Source organism: Numida meleagris, chromosome 2 (genome assembly GCF_002078875.1).
Source record: "Numida meleagris isolate 19003 breed g44 Domestic line chromosome 2, NumMel1.0, whole genome shotgun sequence".
Classification (NCBI taxonomy): Eukaryota; Metazoa; Chordata; class Aves; order Galliformes; family Numididae; genus Numida; species Numida meleagris.
In genome coordinates, this window is record NC_034410.1 from 107,477,072 (window position 1) to 107,496,103 (window position 19,032).

The 19,032-nt window shown below is 34.9% G+C and overlaps 1 protein-coding gene across 2 annotated transcripts in view; it reads left to right on the forward strand.

The window, feature by feature from the left end:
* SNTG1 (syntrophin gamma 1) overlaps positions 1-19,032 on the forward strand; it is a 159,892-nt gene that overhangs the window by 43,706 nt on the left and 97,154 nt on the right. For both annotated transcript variants that reach the window (XM_021388250.1, XM_021388251.1), the window contains exons 7-9: positions 12,573-12,675; positions 14,002-14,084; positions 16,864-16,994. In XM_021388250.1, coding sequence (XP_021243925.1) covers positions 12,573-12,675; positions 14,002-14,084; positions 16,864-16,994 — 317 coding nt within the window. The remainder of the gene's footprint in view (positions 1-12,572; positions 12,676-14,001; positions 14,085-16,863; positions 16,995-19,032) is intronic.

A 19,032-nucleotide genomic window follows, 5' to 3' on the forward strand; every position in this document is an offset into this window, starting at 1 on the left:
AAGACTTCATCTTTTAAAACTGTTAATCACTTATAGTAATTTTAATAGATGGGTACAACGGTAGCATGGCTAATATTGAGTCAATATGATTAATATCATTATTTTCTTTTTATGCTGCTGTGATCCTGTAGGGTTTAGTGAGGTAGAGTGAAAGAAAGAATCAGCAGTCTTCCCCCCAGAAGACTTGCTGAAAGGTTCCATTCTGTAGAGACCGTCTTCCAGTTGAAGAGTTATACTTAAGTTAGGCTTTGGTACAGGGACTCAGTTTTTTTTCATTTGCTTTCCTGTACATATTTGTGATATTGTACAATAATGGAAAAATAAGAAAATGCTAAGTATTTTGAATCTATTACTGGATGGTTTATATTTCTTAAGTCATACTCCACTTTGGCTCATTCTTTGAGGTTTTTTTTTGTTTCTTTTTACTTGGAATAACTACATAGTAATCTAGTGAAGCTATACAAGAGTAGCATAGAAAGCATCAAGCATCACGAAAAATAAAAGGAAACAATAATACACAAAGCTTTCTGTGAGTTCAAAATGTTTCAGTGTAGGGAAAAAGAAACCTTCTGTATTGACATAAATTTTATTTTACTGTGTCACTATCAAAACATTTTCATTAACTCATGAACTAGGAAATATTGAGGGGCAACAACAGTATTTTCTTTAAAAGGGAAATAGTCATGTGGCGTAGACTAATAAGAAATGTTCAACTCTAAAAGACAACTTGTTTTTTTCTTATGGCTTGATATGGGTCAGAGAGATTACACCGGATGAAGCAGAGCATGTGTACTACTTTAGCTAGCCAGAAGGAATCACAAATAAAAAATATGCTCAAAAAAGTGCAAATATTTATCCAGGGGTTATCTAACACCTGCATTTCTAGGTCCCTTCCCCCCCCGCCCCAACCCCTCTCTAAATTGAGTCTTTGTCTTCTCACTGTTTGGTGGAGGAAGAAGAGGAAGGGAGAATAGGCTATATATTTTTCACTAGTTTTCAATGTTGGACTGTTCAGCCAGATACTTGGAAGTTTCCAAATGGCCTACTCCATATTTCTTATCCACTAGTATGGAACAATATAATACCAGTGTTTTGGTATCTGTTTGTCAGTACTGGGCCTATTTTTTAGTTTAACAATTTTTTTCACGATGTTGCCCTGATAGTACTGGAATCTTTCTACAAGTTCAATTTGGTACTGCCTGTTTCCCATTAGTTGTTCTGCAAGACAGTGTGTCCTGAAACACTGGGTTAGATCACAAGAAAAACTCCGGTATAGATATCATGACAGAAGGAAGCAATTCTGCATTAAAATTTACAAAGGTTATCCTTTCTTCAGATTGTAGTGCAAAGGCCTGCAGACATTGTTGCCTTCTTGTGCTGTTAATACTTTCCTGAACAAAATCAGAAGTAGTCAGTGCTCAGGCTGAAATGGCATTACTGAGGTAATGACATGTATCTTTAAATTAGGACTTGTAAGTGTAGGTAGATATGCTCTACTTCACATGCCCTTGTCAAGCCAGTCCTGATTCAGAATATTTCAAAGGTTCTAATTATGCTGACCCGTTAAAAGGAAAGTTCAAGAAAACAGTCTGCATTAAAAAGTTTCCCATATTTTAGTATGTCAGTGTGCAAGTAGTAAGTACTGAGGTAAGTACTCTGTTTTCCCTGAAATACTGAAATTTCTTCTTCTTTCTAATATTTTGAGTGTAATGCATTTACATACTAAATGGATAAACAGACATCTTTTACAAAATCTTCATATCTCAGTCATCTTAAGGCTTTTTTGGAGTCTTATATACAGTCGTATTTACATAAAGTTCTAGTACAAAACACGTTCAAAGTCTCCTGTGCACGTCAGGTCATAATGTATTATTTTTGAATTTCTGATTGTGGAGAAAAGTTTGGTGAGATCTAGCATTTGCTGTAAGGAATTCTAACAGATGAAACATTGCATTTAAACATCTTTCACCCTGGAAGATTATAAGATTTTACAAGGTATATAAAGCATCCTTCTGTCAATCAGTAAGTGAGGTTTGAGAGTAAAATTAATCACCTGCCCAATAATGATCACAAAAACAGTACAAAGACATTTAACATTTTACTTTTACCAGTATAGCTACAGCTCTCAATATCCAAGAAGTTATCAAGGCAAAATCTTTTCATCTCATCAGAAAACTTCTTTCTAAATGGAAAGGTGTGCCTCCCTCCTGTTTATACCTTTTCAGTAGGCTTTTCAGTAGGTCTTCTTGGAGACTTCTCTTCTCCAGGGTGAACAAGCCCAACTCCTTCAACCTCTTTCGTAGGAGAGGTGCTCCAGCCCTCTGATTATCTTCATAGCTCTCCTCTGGACCTGCTCCAACAGCTCTGCATTGGGACCTCATAAGGGCTGAGTAGAGAGGCACAACCAACACCCTTGCCCTTCTGGCCACTCCTCTTTTGATGCAACCCAAGATGCAGCTAGCCTCCCAGGGTGCATGCTCACACTGCTGACTCATGTCCAGATCTTTGTCCATCAGGACCCCCAAGTCCTTCTCCACAAGGCTGCTCTCAATAAACCAGGTCTGTGCATGCATCTGGGATTGCTCTGATGCAAGTGTGACATCTTGCACTTGGCCTTGTTGATGAAATTTATTAAGTTCTTGTGGGCCCAGTTTTCAAGCTTGTCCAGGTCTCTCTGGTTAGCATCCCTTCCTTCTGTTGTATCAACTGCAGCTCTCAGCTTGTTGTCATCCACAAACTTGCTGAGAGTTCATTCAATGCCATTGCCTCTCTCACTGATAAAGATGTTGAAGAGCACTGGTCCCAAGATAGACCCCTGGGGGACACCACTCTTGACCAGTCTCCACCTGGACACAGAGCTGATGACCACAACTCTCTGGTTGTGACTGTCCAACCAGTTCTTTATCCATTGGATAGTCCACCCTTTAAATCCACATTTCTCCAATTTAGAGATAAAGGTGTAGTATGGGACCATGTTAAAGGCCTTGCAGAAGACCAGATCAATGACATCAGTTGCCCTATGTTTGTCCACTGATGCCATAACTTCATCACAGAAGGCCACCAGATCGGTGAGGCACAATCTGCGCTTGGCAAAGCTCTGCTGGTTGTCTCAGATCCCCTCCTTGTCTCACGTATGCCTTCATGTAGCTTCCAGAAGGATCCGCTCCATTATCTTCACGGACACAGAGGTGAGGCTCACTGGCCTGTAGTTTCCCAGATCTTCCTTTCTCCCTTTCTTAAAAGTAGGAGTGATATTTCTCTTTTTCTGATCACCATGAACTTAACCTGATGGCGGTGAATTTTCAGATATGATGGAGAGTAGCTTGGCAACAACATCAGCTAGTAAAATATCTTTAAATGTCCACCAGTTAATTAATACCCAGGGTGAGTACCTCCAAACTCAGTTTTCCCAAAATTTAAAATTTAGATGCAATTGAAAATGAATGTAAAAAATGTTTAGACATTATTGTTTATCAATCTTTCATATTTTTGGATAACTCTGTTGGATCCCAGCTCAGCAAAATATGTATGCCTTCGCCTAAAAGTAACAACTAAGGTGTTTTACTAGGTTAAGGACTTTTTTTTTCTTTTTTTTTTTTTTTTAATTATGAAGTACCAAGTCAGTTTCTCTGTTTCAGATGCAGAATTATTTCTCCACAGCAAAAAGGCCACCATTGCATTAAATGTCGCTAAAGACTCTTACTATGCATTTTCTCAGTTGAAAACTTCTGCCACTGAGCACGTTTCCTGAACTACTAAAATGTCTTTCTCTGAGATTAGAGCCTAGCTGCCAAGAAGCTTAACAGAGTTAACTGCATATATTGATCTAAAACATTACTTAATATACAAATTTGTCCAAGAATTACGCTTTATGTCATTGTGAAGTTGATAACATTTAGAGTTGAACAAATAGCAGTGGGCTTGCACATCAATATTTATTCAAATTTAGAATTAAAATTTGCTTTCAAACTCTTTAAGACTATTTTTTATTAATTTTTCATGAGCACTTATGTGCTGGTGCTTCATTAGTGTGACTGTTCATGAAAAGTAAATGTTAAGGTCATATTTGCTGTCAGCAAATTTTATATTGAATATGTAAATGTGAAATTTGCCACTGACTGCATGTTTGACCCTGGTCTTGCAATGGGATTAGTGTAAACACGCTCTTATTCTGTTACTGATTCCATCATCACCCCCTCCCCCTAAACTGGGGTTCTGCTTTCTCAGACAAGCATTCAAGCAATATTGCGAACAATCTTAGACATATCTCTGCTCAGAAAACATTTGAAATTTACGAATGTACTTCAAGTGCTGTGCCAACTGGCAACTTTCACTTTTGAAATATTAGGAACAGAAGCAGTAGCCAACATGATTACTGTAGTAATGTGCCTGAATTTTGAATATTACTTATGATATTTTCACAAGCAGTGCGCAGAAATAACAAACTATTTTAGTAAATGCATTAAAAATGTCATATATTACTCAAATTTGAAGTGTCTAAGAAGTTTTAGTGAAGAAGCAGTAAATTCTTGTCTGTTTAATAGATAAAGAAGCAGCTTGAGTGTTATTAATCAGGGCTAGAAACCTCAGACCCTTTAAGGGTTCGTTGCTCTAACAAAAAAAATATATTAAAGTGTGGGGAAAAAAAGAAAAGCCTCTAAATCCTTAAAATGGAAAATTTATTTGGAATTATTCCCTCCTATAAATTATTTCCTCCAATAATTTTTTAGAGATTTTTTCCTTCTCTCACTTCTGAAGTGGGAAGCACACTTCTTACCTGGAAAATCTCAAGTCCTTAATTCCAAGTCAGTGTTCAATTATTGTTGCAACTTGCTGGAAAAAGAGTTTCCATTTTCAACTTCACCTTATTTTTTTTTTTCACTTACTTAAAAGAGAAAAAAATGTTGGAAGAGCTAAAGCTTGTATCAGACGCTTTTTGGCTTTAGCATAATGTCGTCTACCATCAGAAAATACATTTCTATTCATAGAAGGATTTCTAATGGTCTTCATTCAAATTGTGTCTAGGTAGTCAAGGACTCATGCACATAAATGTGAATATAGCTGATGTTATATATTTTTCTGAATATGATGTGTATAATGTCTTTATCTTATATGGGACTAATGTCCGTTAAAAATACGCTATTAGTGTGACTAATAAAGGATCTTGTGCAGATATGAATAAGTAGGAGGAATTTCTACATCTGATCTCTGCGTTAAAAAGTCTTAGATTTTGTTTCATCTGGAGAAAATGTGTAAAAAAATCTTTTAAAGTTTTGCATCAGGGTTCCTTGAATATAAAAAGCAATTGTCGTTTGTTATGAAGAAGCCATGTACAAGGCTTTTGCAGGCTGCTTAAACATTCTACAGGTGTTCATAGCTTTCTTTGAATATTCTCCATCACAGGTAGTCAAGAGGAGCTAAAAAAGAACAACCATCTCAATAAAGCCTGCTGTCACAGTTGGTTTCTAATAGTCAAAAACCTCTTGTGTCTCAAAGGAGAAACCCTTTGTAGACTGATGGGGGGTGGCCCATTGTTCATTTGACTGTACACACAAGTTAACACAGATATGATGGTGTTGTGAAACCTTTTGGGAAAGCTGTGTAGAGGTCTGTAGATGTTGCTGTAACGGTACTGTAAATACTTGCTTCCAGCAGGAGTTTTGTTTTGCTTATAAACAGGATCAAACATTAATTCTAAAGTAGCTTTGATTAATTTTTTATTTGGAAATAAAAATTTGGCAGTAAGATTGATCCAAACCAAATTCTGGTTCCTATATGTATTTCTGAGCTATCATACCAATGAGAGGCTTACCCAAATAAAATCTATTATAATAAAAGCATATGATGTCAGTAGGAGATGAAACGTGCATTTCGTTACAACTAGTTGAAATCATAACTAGGCTTCTTGACTTAAAGTATTTGACAGATGGTGGGGTTCAGTGGTTTATTTAAATGATGATGTCTTTATCAGCCACATACAGTTGTGGTATACAAAGCAAAAAATATATTAATGTTTTCTTTTGTCCAAAACAATTCAAGCTACTAATTTCATATCTTTTAAAAAACGTAGAATAAAGGTAATTTAGCTTCAACCATACTAGCAACTGTTCTACTTTCTTTCTAACATTTTCTGTATTACTAAGGGGTTTCCTTAATTTTTCTCAGTCAGTTGTTTCGAAACTCTTTAAATATATAAACAAAAATGTGTTTATAAATTAGTATAGAAAGATAGTGGGTGCCCAGCAATTGAGTATATGTTAAGCTTCAAAAAAACTGAATAGCTATGAGAGTTTAAAGAAGAGGAGTTTTTGAAACTGTATAGCTGCACAGATTATTCTGTTATAGTTGAGAAATCCTAAAGGAGAACTATGTGGACATTGGTAATGTGAAAAGAAGGATAGGCACTTCTGTGACTCAGCTCTGGCATGCACTCTTTACATATAGGTATATTGAAATAGCTCATGAAATGTGGAAAGAGTTTGGATTAGTCTTCTGGTTTTTTGAAGTTTGTTTGTTTACTTGCAAAGATTATTTTCATCATATTTGAGATATGAGTAACTGTGTATCATGTAAACAGTGAAGTAAGGTCTATACACAAATCAAGTCAGATTTCAGTTGACTTATTGCTTACACTTTAATCAGAACATGAAAATAAATTTTGTCCATGTTGTGTATATTCTAATATATGCTATCAGATGCAAGAAATATTTAAATGTAATGTGCAATGAAGTATAAATTTTTCAACACTTAAAACACTTATCCTTGCACTATACAGTATCCTTTTACAGTTACAATAGCAATATGTTATTTTCTACTCATTTTCTTGTTAGAATGAATGATCGTTCACTGTCTAATTGGTGCATTTATGTGCACTTGCTTCTTCTATGGACCATGGTCCCAGACCAGTAGAATAAAGTTGGACCCTTGGAATAAAGTTTAGGGAGCATTAAGAGAACTCATTGTTTGAAAGTGACTTTTGCATTATAATCATAGAATCCTTAGAGTTGGAAGGGACCTCTGAAGGTTGTCTAGACCAACTCCCCTGCAATGAACAGAGACACCACAGCTAGATCAGGTTGTCCAGGGCCATATCCAGCCTCATCTTGAAAGTCTCCAGGGACACATCAACCACATCACTGGGCAGCCTCACTGGAACCTCAGTTCCAGTGCCTCACCACCCTCACTGTGAAAGATTTTTTCTGTATATCTAACCTAAATCTACCCTCTTAGAGCTTGAAACCATTTCTGCTTGTTCTATCACCGCAGAATTGACAGTTCAGCTGGTACAATTCAGAGAAAATGCTGATAGATCATTTAGATAGATCATGTAAAGAATATAGTTAGAATCTATATAATGAAATAATTTTTCATTTTTCAGAGGATGATGTGGTGTTTTTTGTTCAGGGTCTGTCACTGGCATTCTTGAAACACTAAAAATTTTAGTAAGTTCTAGTTCCTTGCTTGTTGTAATTTCTGTATTGGCCTGCTAATGATTTGATTTAATATGAACTATGATGACCAGTAATATGCAATCTTTAGTAAAACGGAATTCCAAATTAGGGTACATGACCTAAGAATGCAAATTAAGCACTTCTAGCAATATTTTTTCAGTATTATGTTTACTAATGATGCTAAATTTAATGAATGAAGAACAGGAAAATGCTGCCTGATTTTTTGCATGATTATCTTTTGCCGAGGCACTTCTGTGTTACTTTTGAAAAGATAAATATCTAACTCAGTAATAATTGCAGTTCTTTTCTATTCTGATTTAAATGTTACTAAGCATTTTAGTGCTGATTATGGAGCATAGTAACATTTAAAGATTTAAAAAATACCAATTTACAAGTTTAAAAACACATCTTTTCTTCCAACTTGATTGTCAATATATCACTGAAGAGATAGAATTCTCTTTTTACCTTGGCACTATGTTGTAGAAGAATCTGACAGAAGTCAGAGTCCTCTGTGACCTGTATGTGGACCTCGAACCATGACTGTATTTTTTATCTCTTTTTAAAGGCAGATCACTTAATGTTCTACCAATGCTTTGTACTCGAGTCTTGAGGTTACTGGAACTTTTATGTCTGTATTGGCTCATAAGCCAATGAGAGCAAGTGGCGCAAAAATCGATGAATGAAGACAGAAGATAGTTATAACAAACTGCTGTGACATTGTCCATCTGAGAAATCACCTGATGGTCTAGCTCAAATGAATACCGTCACTTGGAATTGAGAATAATTTTGCTCCTGAGTGCTAAGTCTGATGGGACTTGTCAAAAAGCATCAAATCCCAAATGACTGTGTATATTGCTTTGAAATGATCTTTCATACAGTGTCTTTGTAGCTGGAACATTCGCTGTGTAAATGCTACCTTCGTTCAATTCCCGTGTCATCTTGAGAAACTCTAAACCTTTTTCTGACACTTCTCAGAATAATTGCTTAGTGGTAAGCTTAATATGATATCTCTACTGTAACCACTAGTATTACTGCATCCACCTGCCCTTTTTTAAAACAGTACTGATAGCAAGTTAGGTGCAAAAGTTGTGTCTGAATAGAACTGAATGTCTTCATACATCCTCAGCATGTGCATCATTCTGCTTTGCAATTCATTTTGCTTTGCTTGAGGAAGCCTTCCATTCCAGTGTGCAACTCATTTGATTTTGTATCTAAATATCTAAATCAAGTTCTCTGACCAGACAGCAATCAACTTCTCTGGTAATGTCAAACTATGGTCTGAGGTATGCTTTCAGTTGTGCAGCGTGTGTTGGAGCTGCTGTCACAAAATGATGTTCTGCTTTGTGCTGTATGTTAGTAAGAGAAATTTTCTGAAGGAAGAAAAGTTTTGATGATTTTAACTATTATATTAATTGATCTGTTGTGGGCAAATAATGTGATAAATATTAGGTCATGAGAATTTAAAAATCCCCATACTCTGAAATGTTTTTACTGTGAGTATCAGTACTATACTATGTCACGTACATGGTTTCTAATGAAGGAACAAGTGCCTTTTTACATAATTAAACATAATTCAAGACAGTTGTATGGATGTGTCGAGCCTTCTAGCCTCGGGCCTTTAAGTCATTGTACCAGAATACATATTGTGCGATCTGCAGATGGGCTTGATGATACCAGTACACTGAGTAACAGTGCACAGTATGCTTCTTTTGTTTTTCCAAATGATAATAATTCAAGATATTCATTAATGAACTGATTTTCACTTTCAGTAATAGTGAAGAGTGGTATTTGCTGCAGTTCAGGAGACCACAAATCTTAGGGAATATATATATATTTGGTTGTCTTCTGTTTAAGTCTTTGACAATTCATTCATGTATAAATTTCATTTGTAGTTCAAGAGTGAATTTAATGTCTCATTCAAAAAAAATACTTGCTCAAGTCAGAGGGACTTCACACATCAGTGCTTTTGTGAATATATTGAGAAAGACATTAGCATATGCTCTAATGTTGTCGTTAACTGGCACTTTAAAAGGTTTTATAAAATTAAAAGGCAACATTATTGTAGGCATTACTGAAAGTTCAGACTAGTGTTATTGTTATGCAGAGATTTTATTCAGAAATATCCCACACCACCATAAAATCTACCTCTTCAAAACACTTTCTCAGTGGAATATGCATTTTCGTATCTGCATAGATATACTTGTGCAGATAGGTATATTTTCATTAACATAGATTTTCCAAGCCTGAACAAGCAGTACTTTTGCATTCATGCAGGCCTCATTTTAACAAAATAGCTCTGTAAAATTTTTAGCTGAAGTAGTGACAGGCAACGATGGAGAGAGAAGAGAGAAAGAATATGTCAGTATCTCTCACTATTAGAATTCCACACACATTTGTAAAATCTAGAAGCTCATTCTGTTTTGTATCTTCCAGTCAGACTGTTTGAATCCCTGTTTTCAACATCTGTTTTTTTTTTTTTCAGAGACATAACTTTCCATAACAACTAGCCACATTTATATTGGCCATTACCTTTTCATAAAAGTTACCAGTTTTCCATTCCTGAACATGAGCCGTTCTAGTATATTACTAAAAACATTCCTCAGCATTCTTCGAAAAGAATAGATTTCCTCTCATATCTCATTCTCTTTCTGCATGGAGGAAAGACACTAAGGCAAACTGCGTGTTGAACAAGGACACCAAGTAAACCAATCCTGTAAGGCGCACTTGATTTAATACAGTTCAACAGTTGTTGATTGCTTATATAAAAGAAAGACAAAAATGTAAAGTTGCAGTAAAGGTTTCAAATGAAAGCTTCAAACAAAAACAACAGTTAATTTAATTAAAAATCTAAGTTTCTTCAATTAACCTTTTTTCCAAGAATGGATTTGATAATCACTGAAAACTAAGTGATATGGGATTAATAGCTCATGCCTTCTCTTTGTTGTAATCATTAACTAGTAGTTTTCTTTTTCGGTATTTTATTTTATTCTATGTCAAATCCAATCACTTTCTGGCTTATATGGTTTATATACTCCAATATATGACTTGCTGAAATAGGTAATGCTGATTTCAACTAGATTTTGTACCGGCTTCTTCATCACCATTTTTCATCCTATAAGTTTGAGAGAAAAAGAGAAAAAGGTTGGAGTAAAAAGGTCACATCAGACTACTTAGGACAACTTCTAGCATTTGTACTGAGATATTATGAAATGTAATCATATGGACTTGTGACTTGTTTAATTCTTGGAAGAAAAAATGTTCAGAGACAGAGTTTAGTGTCCCAGCTTTTTTCACAGATGGTATTCAATTCTTCTTAGGTATGTCAAAAAAGATGACTCTTTAAGTTAGAGTTGCTAATTCTGTAACTTCTCCCTTTCTTCCCTGTTCCTGAGTAAAGACTTTTTTTTAAAGGTAAAGGATAGCTTTATTTTTACTGCACTTTGTCTATCCACATCTGTGATTTCAGTATAGAAAACATGCCTGTCTGCTTTGGCTGTGACTATTCTGAGCTGTGTGACTGCTACAGAAGAGAGAAGGAGGTGATTTCTGTGAAGGCTGAGGTTACAAGATGATCTCTGATGGAATTCAGGACTCCAGAATCTTGATCTGACTGACTATTCCACTGACAATGTTATTGTCTTCCCACAAAATAAGTGCTATTTATCAATTCTGAGGTGTAAAACATATCAGAAATGGGAAGATCCTTGTGCTACAGCAGGAGTTTTGGGATATAATTTAATTTGATGAAATTTGTTGTGATGTGTGTTTGGTTATTGGCACTTGTACATACTACATTTCAAAGTATGCCTTCACAACCACTGTGCTATTTTAAACAATAAGCAGTCTAAAATATCAGTGGATTTCAGATACTGCTTCAAATAATGTGTCATCATATTGTTACTCCTCTGTAGCAGCCAGTGTGGAATAGGAAATACTGTGTCTAAATGAGAAGTTGACATTTTTTCTTGGAGAGTTGCTTTAAGTTAGCTTAATGTAGTGCAGTGATTTTCACATGAAATTACCCCTGAATGTAGTAATATATACGTATGCAGTTAAATGTGTAGAATAGGTTTATCATTGGCATGGATTAAATAATTGCAGTCTTCCATCAATTAATTTCCAAGGTGTTTCGACAAACAGCAGCATTGCAGAAGTGTTACTTGTGAGTTATCTGGATACTGTGAGATCACAGCAGAAGAGGACAAATATATGCCAGTTTAAAAAGCCAACTTAAATCAACCGTTATAAAGTTAACAAGTTAGAGGCAGAACAACCAGAAATGCTCATTCTCTAATACCCAAAGTTATGTGACCTCGTGGCTCTCATGATATACCATGATTCCAGTGTCAATTATCCACTGTTGAATATAGCATTTTGCTTAGATGCTTGTGTGTCTCCTTTTTTACCAATCTGAGGAGGTGCCTGGTGTTCTCTGCTGTGTGGCTTGGGGTGTCATCAGCCACACTACTGAAAAGCTAAAGACATGAACAGGAGCTGCAGAAGCAATTATGGGAGAGATACAGGATGGCTAAGAGCGTTTGCACATGGATAGGTGATTCACTTGTCTTCCTACCTCCAAAATGTAAGCAACCCTATGGTAAAATACAAACCTGTGCTTTTCTAAGACTTAAGGCTTGAAATAGGTACTTTTGCTTTGTAATTGTAAGGAAGATTAGATCTCTCATCCATTCTGGAGTAGTTTGGCTAAATTGAACTCTGGCTGTTGGAAAGACTTACTTGTAGGACTATGGCATATCTGTGGAAACTACAGCTTTTGTTTTGGTTGGAGATTTGTGAGACAACCTCTGCAAAACTAAACCAAACCAAAAAGAATTTTTACACATGGGTTACTGTAGATGCCAGGTCTGGAGGAGGGAGGTGCACTCTGAAAGGTGTCAGGAAGCAAGCCGTAGAACCAGCCGGTGCTGTTTCCACACCGGCATTACCTGTTTGTGTGAGTAGGAGCAGAGCACATACAGAGCTTTACATCTTGCTGTCTTTTTGAAAGATGTAATTGCAATAAATGGCAGGTATATGAAAGTTGCATGGCATTGCTTATATTTCTGCTGTGTTTTGGTCATACATGTGTTTCAGAGTGTCCTGTCTGTATTTCTTTTCCAGGTTCAGGTCCTTCGCAATGCGGGGGAAGAAGTGACCCTAACTGTGTCCTTTCTGAAAAGAGCACCTGCTTTTCTCAAACTGCCACTGAATGAAGATTGTGCATGTAAGCCTTCATTACTTGACCAAAATAAACCTTAATTCAATGCTTGTGAATACTTGCAGCTTCTGAACCTAGTGTGCACTGGGAGTGGCTGGCAACTCCTTTCTCAGTCAGCACTGTGGCCCAAATATGAGCTTCTCATATTTCCAGATCTCATAGTAGCAGTCACCTTAAACAAAAGACTGCAATCTTTACTTGAAAAACAGATCATCAGATATATTTGACTGGTGTGAATCAGCAGTCTTGAGTCAGGGAAATTACATTAGGTTATGGTAGCTCACATTTTGAGGTAGAGTATTTAAAAGCATTTTTCCAGGGAGCACCGGATAACGGTTTAGTCCAGGAGTTTTGTCTTCTAGATGTGAAAATGAGATCATGTTAGTATATTTGGAGGGCTTAACTTTCTCGTTTAAAAATCAGCAGTTTTCATGTAGGTGTCTGTGTACCTAACAATAAATTTATCTTAAATGTTTAGTATTTTAAGTCCAACTGAGTTTTAGTAAGCTAGCCCCATCAAAGTCAAATGTAGACAGCTGTGTTCCTTTAATTGTATTAAATTGTGAGTGTGGGCGCATAATTATACAGTTGCAGCATACCCAAGCATATGTACATTCATGTACGTCATCCTGTGCCTTTTGGCGCCAATACTTTCTGCTTCTTTCTCCTAAAAGAAGCATAAAATAAAAAGGTTTGATTTCAATACTTTTAGCCCTTGATTTTACATCAGTAGCAATTAAATAAACTAAATTATGATATATCGTATATAAAATCAGTTGTGAAAGTACTATCTTTATCTTGTGTCCAGGTATTAAATTTTAGTGGGGTAAGGAAAAAAATACAACACTAGAAATTTTCTTAAATATTTTTAAATAAAAATGAATCCCAGTAAATCATTGCTGCTTTTATGAAAGAATGAGGTACCATAGAGAACACTGAGTAATGCATGCAGGCATGCACTTCAGTAGATCCTATCATGTATGATTTATGAGGTGTAGCTCTGTATCCTTCTAAGTTTCTACAAGAACTATTACAACTGTGAACTTCATAGAGAATGACAAAAGCATTGTCTGACTGGTTCCTTTAAGTAAGAACCAATTAAGAAAGTGCACGCTTTCCTTTTATTATCGAATTTGCAAAAGCATTTGTGATTTTTTCTTACTGAGCAGATCATTAACTTTTTTGTAAATCACCAAGAGAGAGTTGAACCTTGAGTTTTAGATATGACAAAATCAATGGGAGAGGAAAACATGCAAGTACACACACGCAGAGATTTTTATTATAGCATTATAGATTAACGTTACATTTTTGGTATATCTATGTTGATGTTAGGTGCCCCCAGTGACCAGAGCAGTGGCACTTCCTCTCCCCTATGCGACAGTGGTTTGCATCTCAACTACCATCCCAACAACACGGTAAGAGCTTATATTTCTTTCATGGAATTACATAAGAAAAAAAATAGCTAACTGAATGTAATTAATAAAAGTCAGCATCATGGGAGGAACTAATTAACATTGGAGATATTTCCATAGGGGGCTAAAAATTCTCAGCCAGATATTACAGCTAAGAATAAAACTATGACAAATTCTAGCAGCTGAGATTATGCTCTGATAAATGTGATTACCATTTTTATCTGTACAATAGGAGTTTTGAGAAAGTTTTGTCTTCTACATTTATTTGCAGAGAATGGAGAATAAAATAATTAAAGTAAAAATATAACTATTTAAAGAGGAGATAGAAAACCTTTTCAGAATATGATTTCATATATTTTATTTAATTTATTATTTAGAACTTTTGACAAAGGCTATTCAGGCGTATGTTTTTGCCTATTTTTAAGGTGCAAACGTTTTTCTTCTATTAACTAGCACTAACAATTGTATTGAAGAACAATAGCGTTATTGCAGCAAAGTGCCTTTAGGATAAAGTGCTGCAGATCTTTGTTCAGTTTTGTAAGAAAAGATTCCTTTGAAATGCAGCACAGTGCTTTTAACATATTTCTTAGTCATGAAAAGCAATATTTATTATACTTTGTGTAGATCTCAAGATTTTTTTTTTAATGTGTATTTGGCTTTGTGATAGATATACTCAGAAAAAAAAAACAGAATAAATAAATCTGTATATCACATAATTATTACAGCTATATAAAAATGAACAGAAGTGTAAGCTCTATTCAGTAGACATCGTGTCTCTAATTTCTGGCTTCCTTTATTGTTCTTTCTTGTTTCACTCATAAAAAGTTTCAAATGGGAGCCCAGAATCTTAGAAGTCAATAGCAAAGATTTAAGCCTGATTAAGATCTATGAAACCTTTTGGGTTTATACATGTTTGTATGAGATGGAATTCATCAAAAAGGGATAAAAGCAGTAACATTGAGTCTTCCTGTAGGTCAAAAAACAATAAATACACCTATTAATAGTGCAACAACATCAGAAACAAATATCTCAGCTGTCTATATACGTATGTGAAAAGGCAATTGGAGGAGATTCTAAAATTATTTTGCTAGCCCCTTCAAGTCTAGCTTTGCTTTTAGGGTAAAAACCATCCTTTCATTCAGGAATCCTATTGCTCCTGCAGATGTCAAAAATTATCCAAGTTATCTGCAGTTTCTATTTGAACTGATAGTAATTTAATGAAAACAAGTTTTGTTTTTTTTTTCTTTCAGTCTTCTTGCCTGGGATATCTTCTTGTCATGGAATAGAACACTTCATAAAACCAAATGAGAGCTCTATATGAATTCCTAACATATATACAAATCCTATGTCACGGTCCTTCCATGTTGTCAAATTATTTTCTAGAATGTGTTGTGGCTTATGGCCATAGGCTATTTCTTAGTTATAACCTTGGTGATCCACATGATGGAGATTTCTTGCTCTAAAGAATTTAGAGTAGACAGGACTGGTTTGGTTCTTACTAATTTAACAGTAGAAAGTGTTATGCAAACTAAAAGTGAGGTTACCACTCCTGTTGCACTTTAACTTAGATCTACTGTTCGCATCTAAATTTCATGCAACATTTCAGCTTTTTCCCAAAGTTTCATTGCAGCTGAAAAAAGTTCCTGAAAATAGACAGAACACTTGAAAACTTCAAGGCATTGTTCCAAACAATATCCTAACTTAGTCTTCCTACTCAATCATTTATTTATATGGATTTATTTTGATTGAATTTATGGAATGTTTCACCAGAGAGTCAATATTTTACATACAAACGTACTTTTGAAAATCCTGCTGTTCAGATAAATTGATGTTCCTTGTGATATTTCATGTTACACACATTAAAGATATGTGAACATTCATTTATAAACTTGCCAAAGCTTTAAAACTTGAAAAAACAAGGTGTTGTGTTTTTTAACATTTTCTTTCAGAAGATGTGAGTAAGAAAAAGTTTGAAGAAGGGAAGTTAAAAAAAAGATGATGATTCAGGATCAATAGGTTCAATTTTACTGATATCAGAAAAGACTTCTTATATTTCAGTGCAAATCTTCTGATGACGATTTTGAAAAGCAAGCCTTTTGTAGAGAAAGGAAGAGGTGCTGAATTTTTTAAAAGTAATTTTGATTTTTTACCCAAAATTTATTTCCCATTCTAATCTATATTCCCTAAAAATACTGCTAAAATTAGGATGTAGATATTTAAATGCTCCTGCTTTGTAGATACGATCATAGACATGATTTAGTTGAATTTTCATGTAGATAATATGTTGTGTAAATAGGCAAAATTTATATATTGAGTGAACAATTTTCATCATTTATTAATTCCTATTTATCATTACCAGTGAAGTGAAATTAGAGTAGATGTATACGTAATTGAGTATGGAGCTATAGAAAACACCTGGATTATGATTGTTTATGTGAGTAACATAGAAATCACCCCTATTCAGGGTACAGATATAAAACCTGTAAGTGATACCATAATACGAAGGAAATACTTTTATTTATGACTAGTAATCGTCAAAAAATGATGTGATCTGTTTTTGCTAGATTTCTAGAATAAGTTGAGTTTTACGTAGGTTTGTTTTATTTGTAACAGAAAGTTCTGAACCTGTCCAGTGCTACCTAGAATTGGTGCCGTATGATCTGAGGAAAGTGGATGACTAGGCTAAATATAAGGTCTTTGAAATAGCTGTCTTTCTTTCCAAATCTGACGAGTGTTTATAATGAAGCACAGAATTGAGAAGGACCTTCTAAATGTTTTTCAGGATACATTATCATGTTCCTCATGGCCAACATCCCCAGGACTTAGATGGGAAAAAAGGTGGTGTGATCTCCGATTAATTCCACTTCTTCATTCACGATTTTCCCAGTACCTTCCAGGATCAGATTTGTGCAGGTAAATAAGTTCAGAAAGCTGAAACTATTGACTTCTTGGTTTAGAGATGCAATCCTTAGGTATTTGCAATGTTAAGAGGAGTGGCATTATTAGTTCCAATGCAGTTGTGAGAGATACGGGACAGAAGATGTGATATGGGAAGTTCACAGGCTTAAAATTATTACATCATTTGATGACCTGACTGGTCATCAGGCATTAATAGTTTAAAGTTTTTCTGTTCCTACATTCAAAAACACATAAAGTTACTTAATTAATATATACAATCTTCATTAATATTTCTGTTATAACTGTTTTGCAAAAGAATGTTTCAAGTATCATTTCTTTGTTGTTATGCTTGCCCTTTCCTCTGGAAAGGGGTCTTACAGTCAAGTGTTACCACTTCCCTCCAGGTGTGGGTTTATGATCCCAATGGAAACTGAAAGATCATAACTCAGTTCAGGGTTTCTTCGGGGTTAATTTTGTTGTTTCTTATCACAGCCTTCTTCTCATTAGTTCTTTGCAAATGTTTGAAAGTTGCACAAAAGCCTCCCACAGCCCCAGTTATTTCTAAGGGCTGTTGTTTCTTTAAAGTGTACCACGTAGGCTTCCAGTCTTTTTTCCTGTTCACAGAGCTGATATTAAAGCAGTTTAGTCAGTAGTCACTAGATGATCATTAAGCTAAAAACAGCTTATGATCTCTGACTAGTAATAGCAAAATCATGCTTACTTGCCTACATGATTCTTCATCTCTTGACAATTACTGGCCTAGAGACTTAACATGTGAAGCAAAAGCTACATTGGCTCATTGGCTGAGTTGAAATATAGCAGGATATGAATGCCAGAGATGTATGAGTTCTTGTATGTGATTCTCTGAAAATATTCAGCTCAATGTTTTACAGTGGTTGAAATAGAAATAATTAACAGCATGTACCATAAAGGACCCAGAATTATAAAAGTCAAATCTGAGATCTGTTCTGCTGTACACTCCAGATGAGATACTGAACTGGATAGAACTACTTACAGGCAAAATTGGGATATATTCTATGAATATAATCTATTCATAGATTTAAGACTTTCACGTTCAGTCTTCTGTAGCAATAAAACACGAGCTTAATGTGCTCATTATAGAACTTGTACATTACAGAGGAAGATTATGTGTAGGCAGTAATATTCCTGAGATTTCAATTTACAAAAAATAAATTTACAGGTGTATTTATAAAACACTGGATATCTGAAGTCATGCTCACAGTTGGAGTGATTACTGATTTTCTCCTTGTATTCTTCTGTGCTGTCTAACATGAGGAAGGGTACATAAAAGTATAAAAAAAAAAAATCAATTAAGTTTGATAGAGAGAAGTAAAGTTTTTTTGTTTTTTTTTTCCTCAAAAAGCATGGAGCCAATATTTTATGTTGGTAGCAAGATAGTTTATGGGTGTTTTAAAATATTTTGTAAATTAATGTATTTTAAAATATGTCTCCCTCCAAATATTTGTTATCAAAAGAAAGGCAGAAAATTTTTTAAAAGGACTGAAAATATGAAGAATATAAAGAACAATGTTAAGGAAAGGATATTGGAAGTAATAATTAGGAAAGCAACATAAAATGTTATATGCTAAATAGTGCACATTATTTTTAGAACCTGAGATGCGTAATTGAATAAGAGTTAATCTGATCTTAACTTTTTTTGTTGTATTAAAAATGATTAATAATATTTTTTATTTAATACAACATGTTTGATGTTGTGGTCTGTTCTTTGGCTGGTTGATTAATTTAAGCTACTGTTACAATAATCTAAAACTATTATTTATATATAAGATATTCTACTGTCCACGTGCATTCAGAAAAAAAAAATTAATAGGTTGCCATGCATCTCATAGCCTGCAGTTATTGACACTTGGGCAAGAGCATTCTGGAAAAATAATTCTGTGCATACACAGATCAAATACTTAGGAACGGTTTACTATGACTTAAATGCATCAGGTTGTACAGGTCAGTGTCATATGTTATTAGATTCCTTGGTCTTTGATAGGCTGAGTAGAAAGAATGGGAGTCCTGAAAA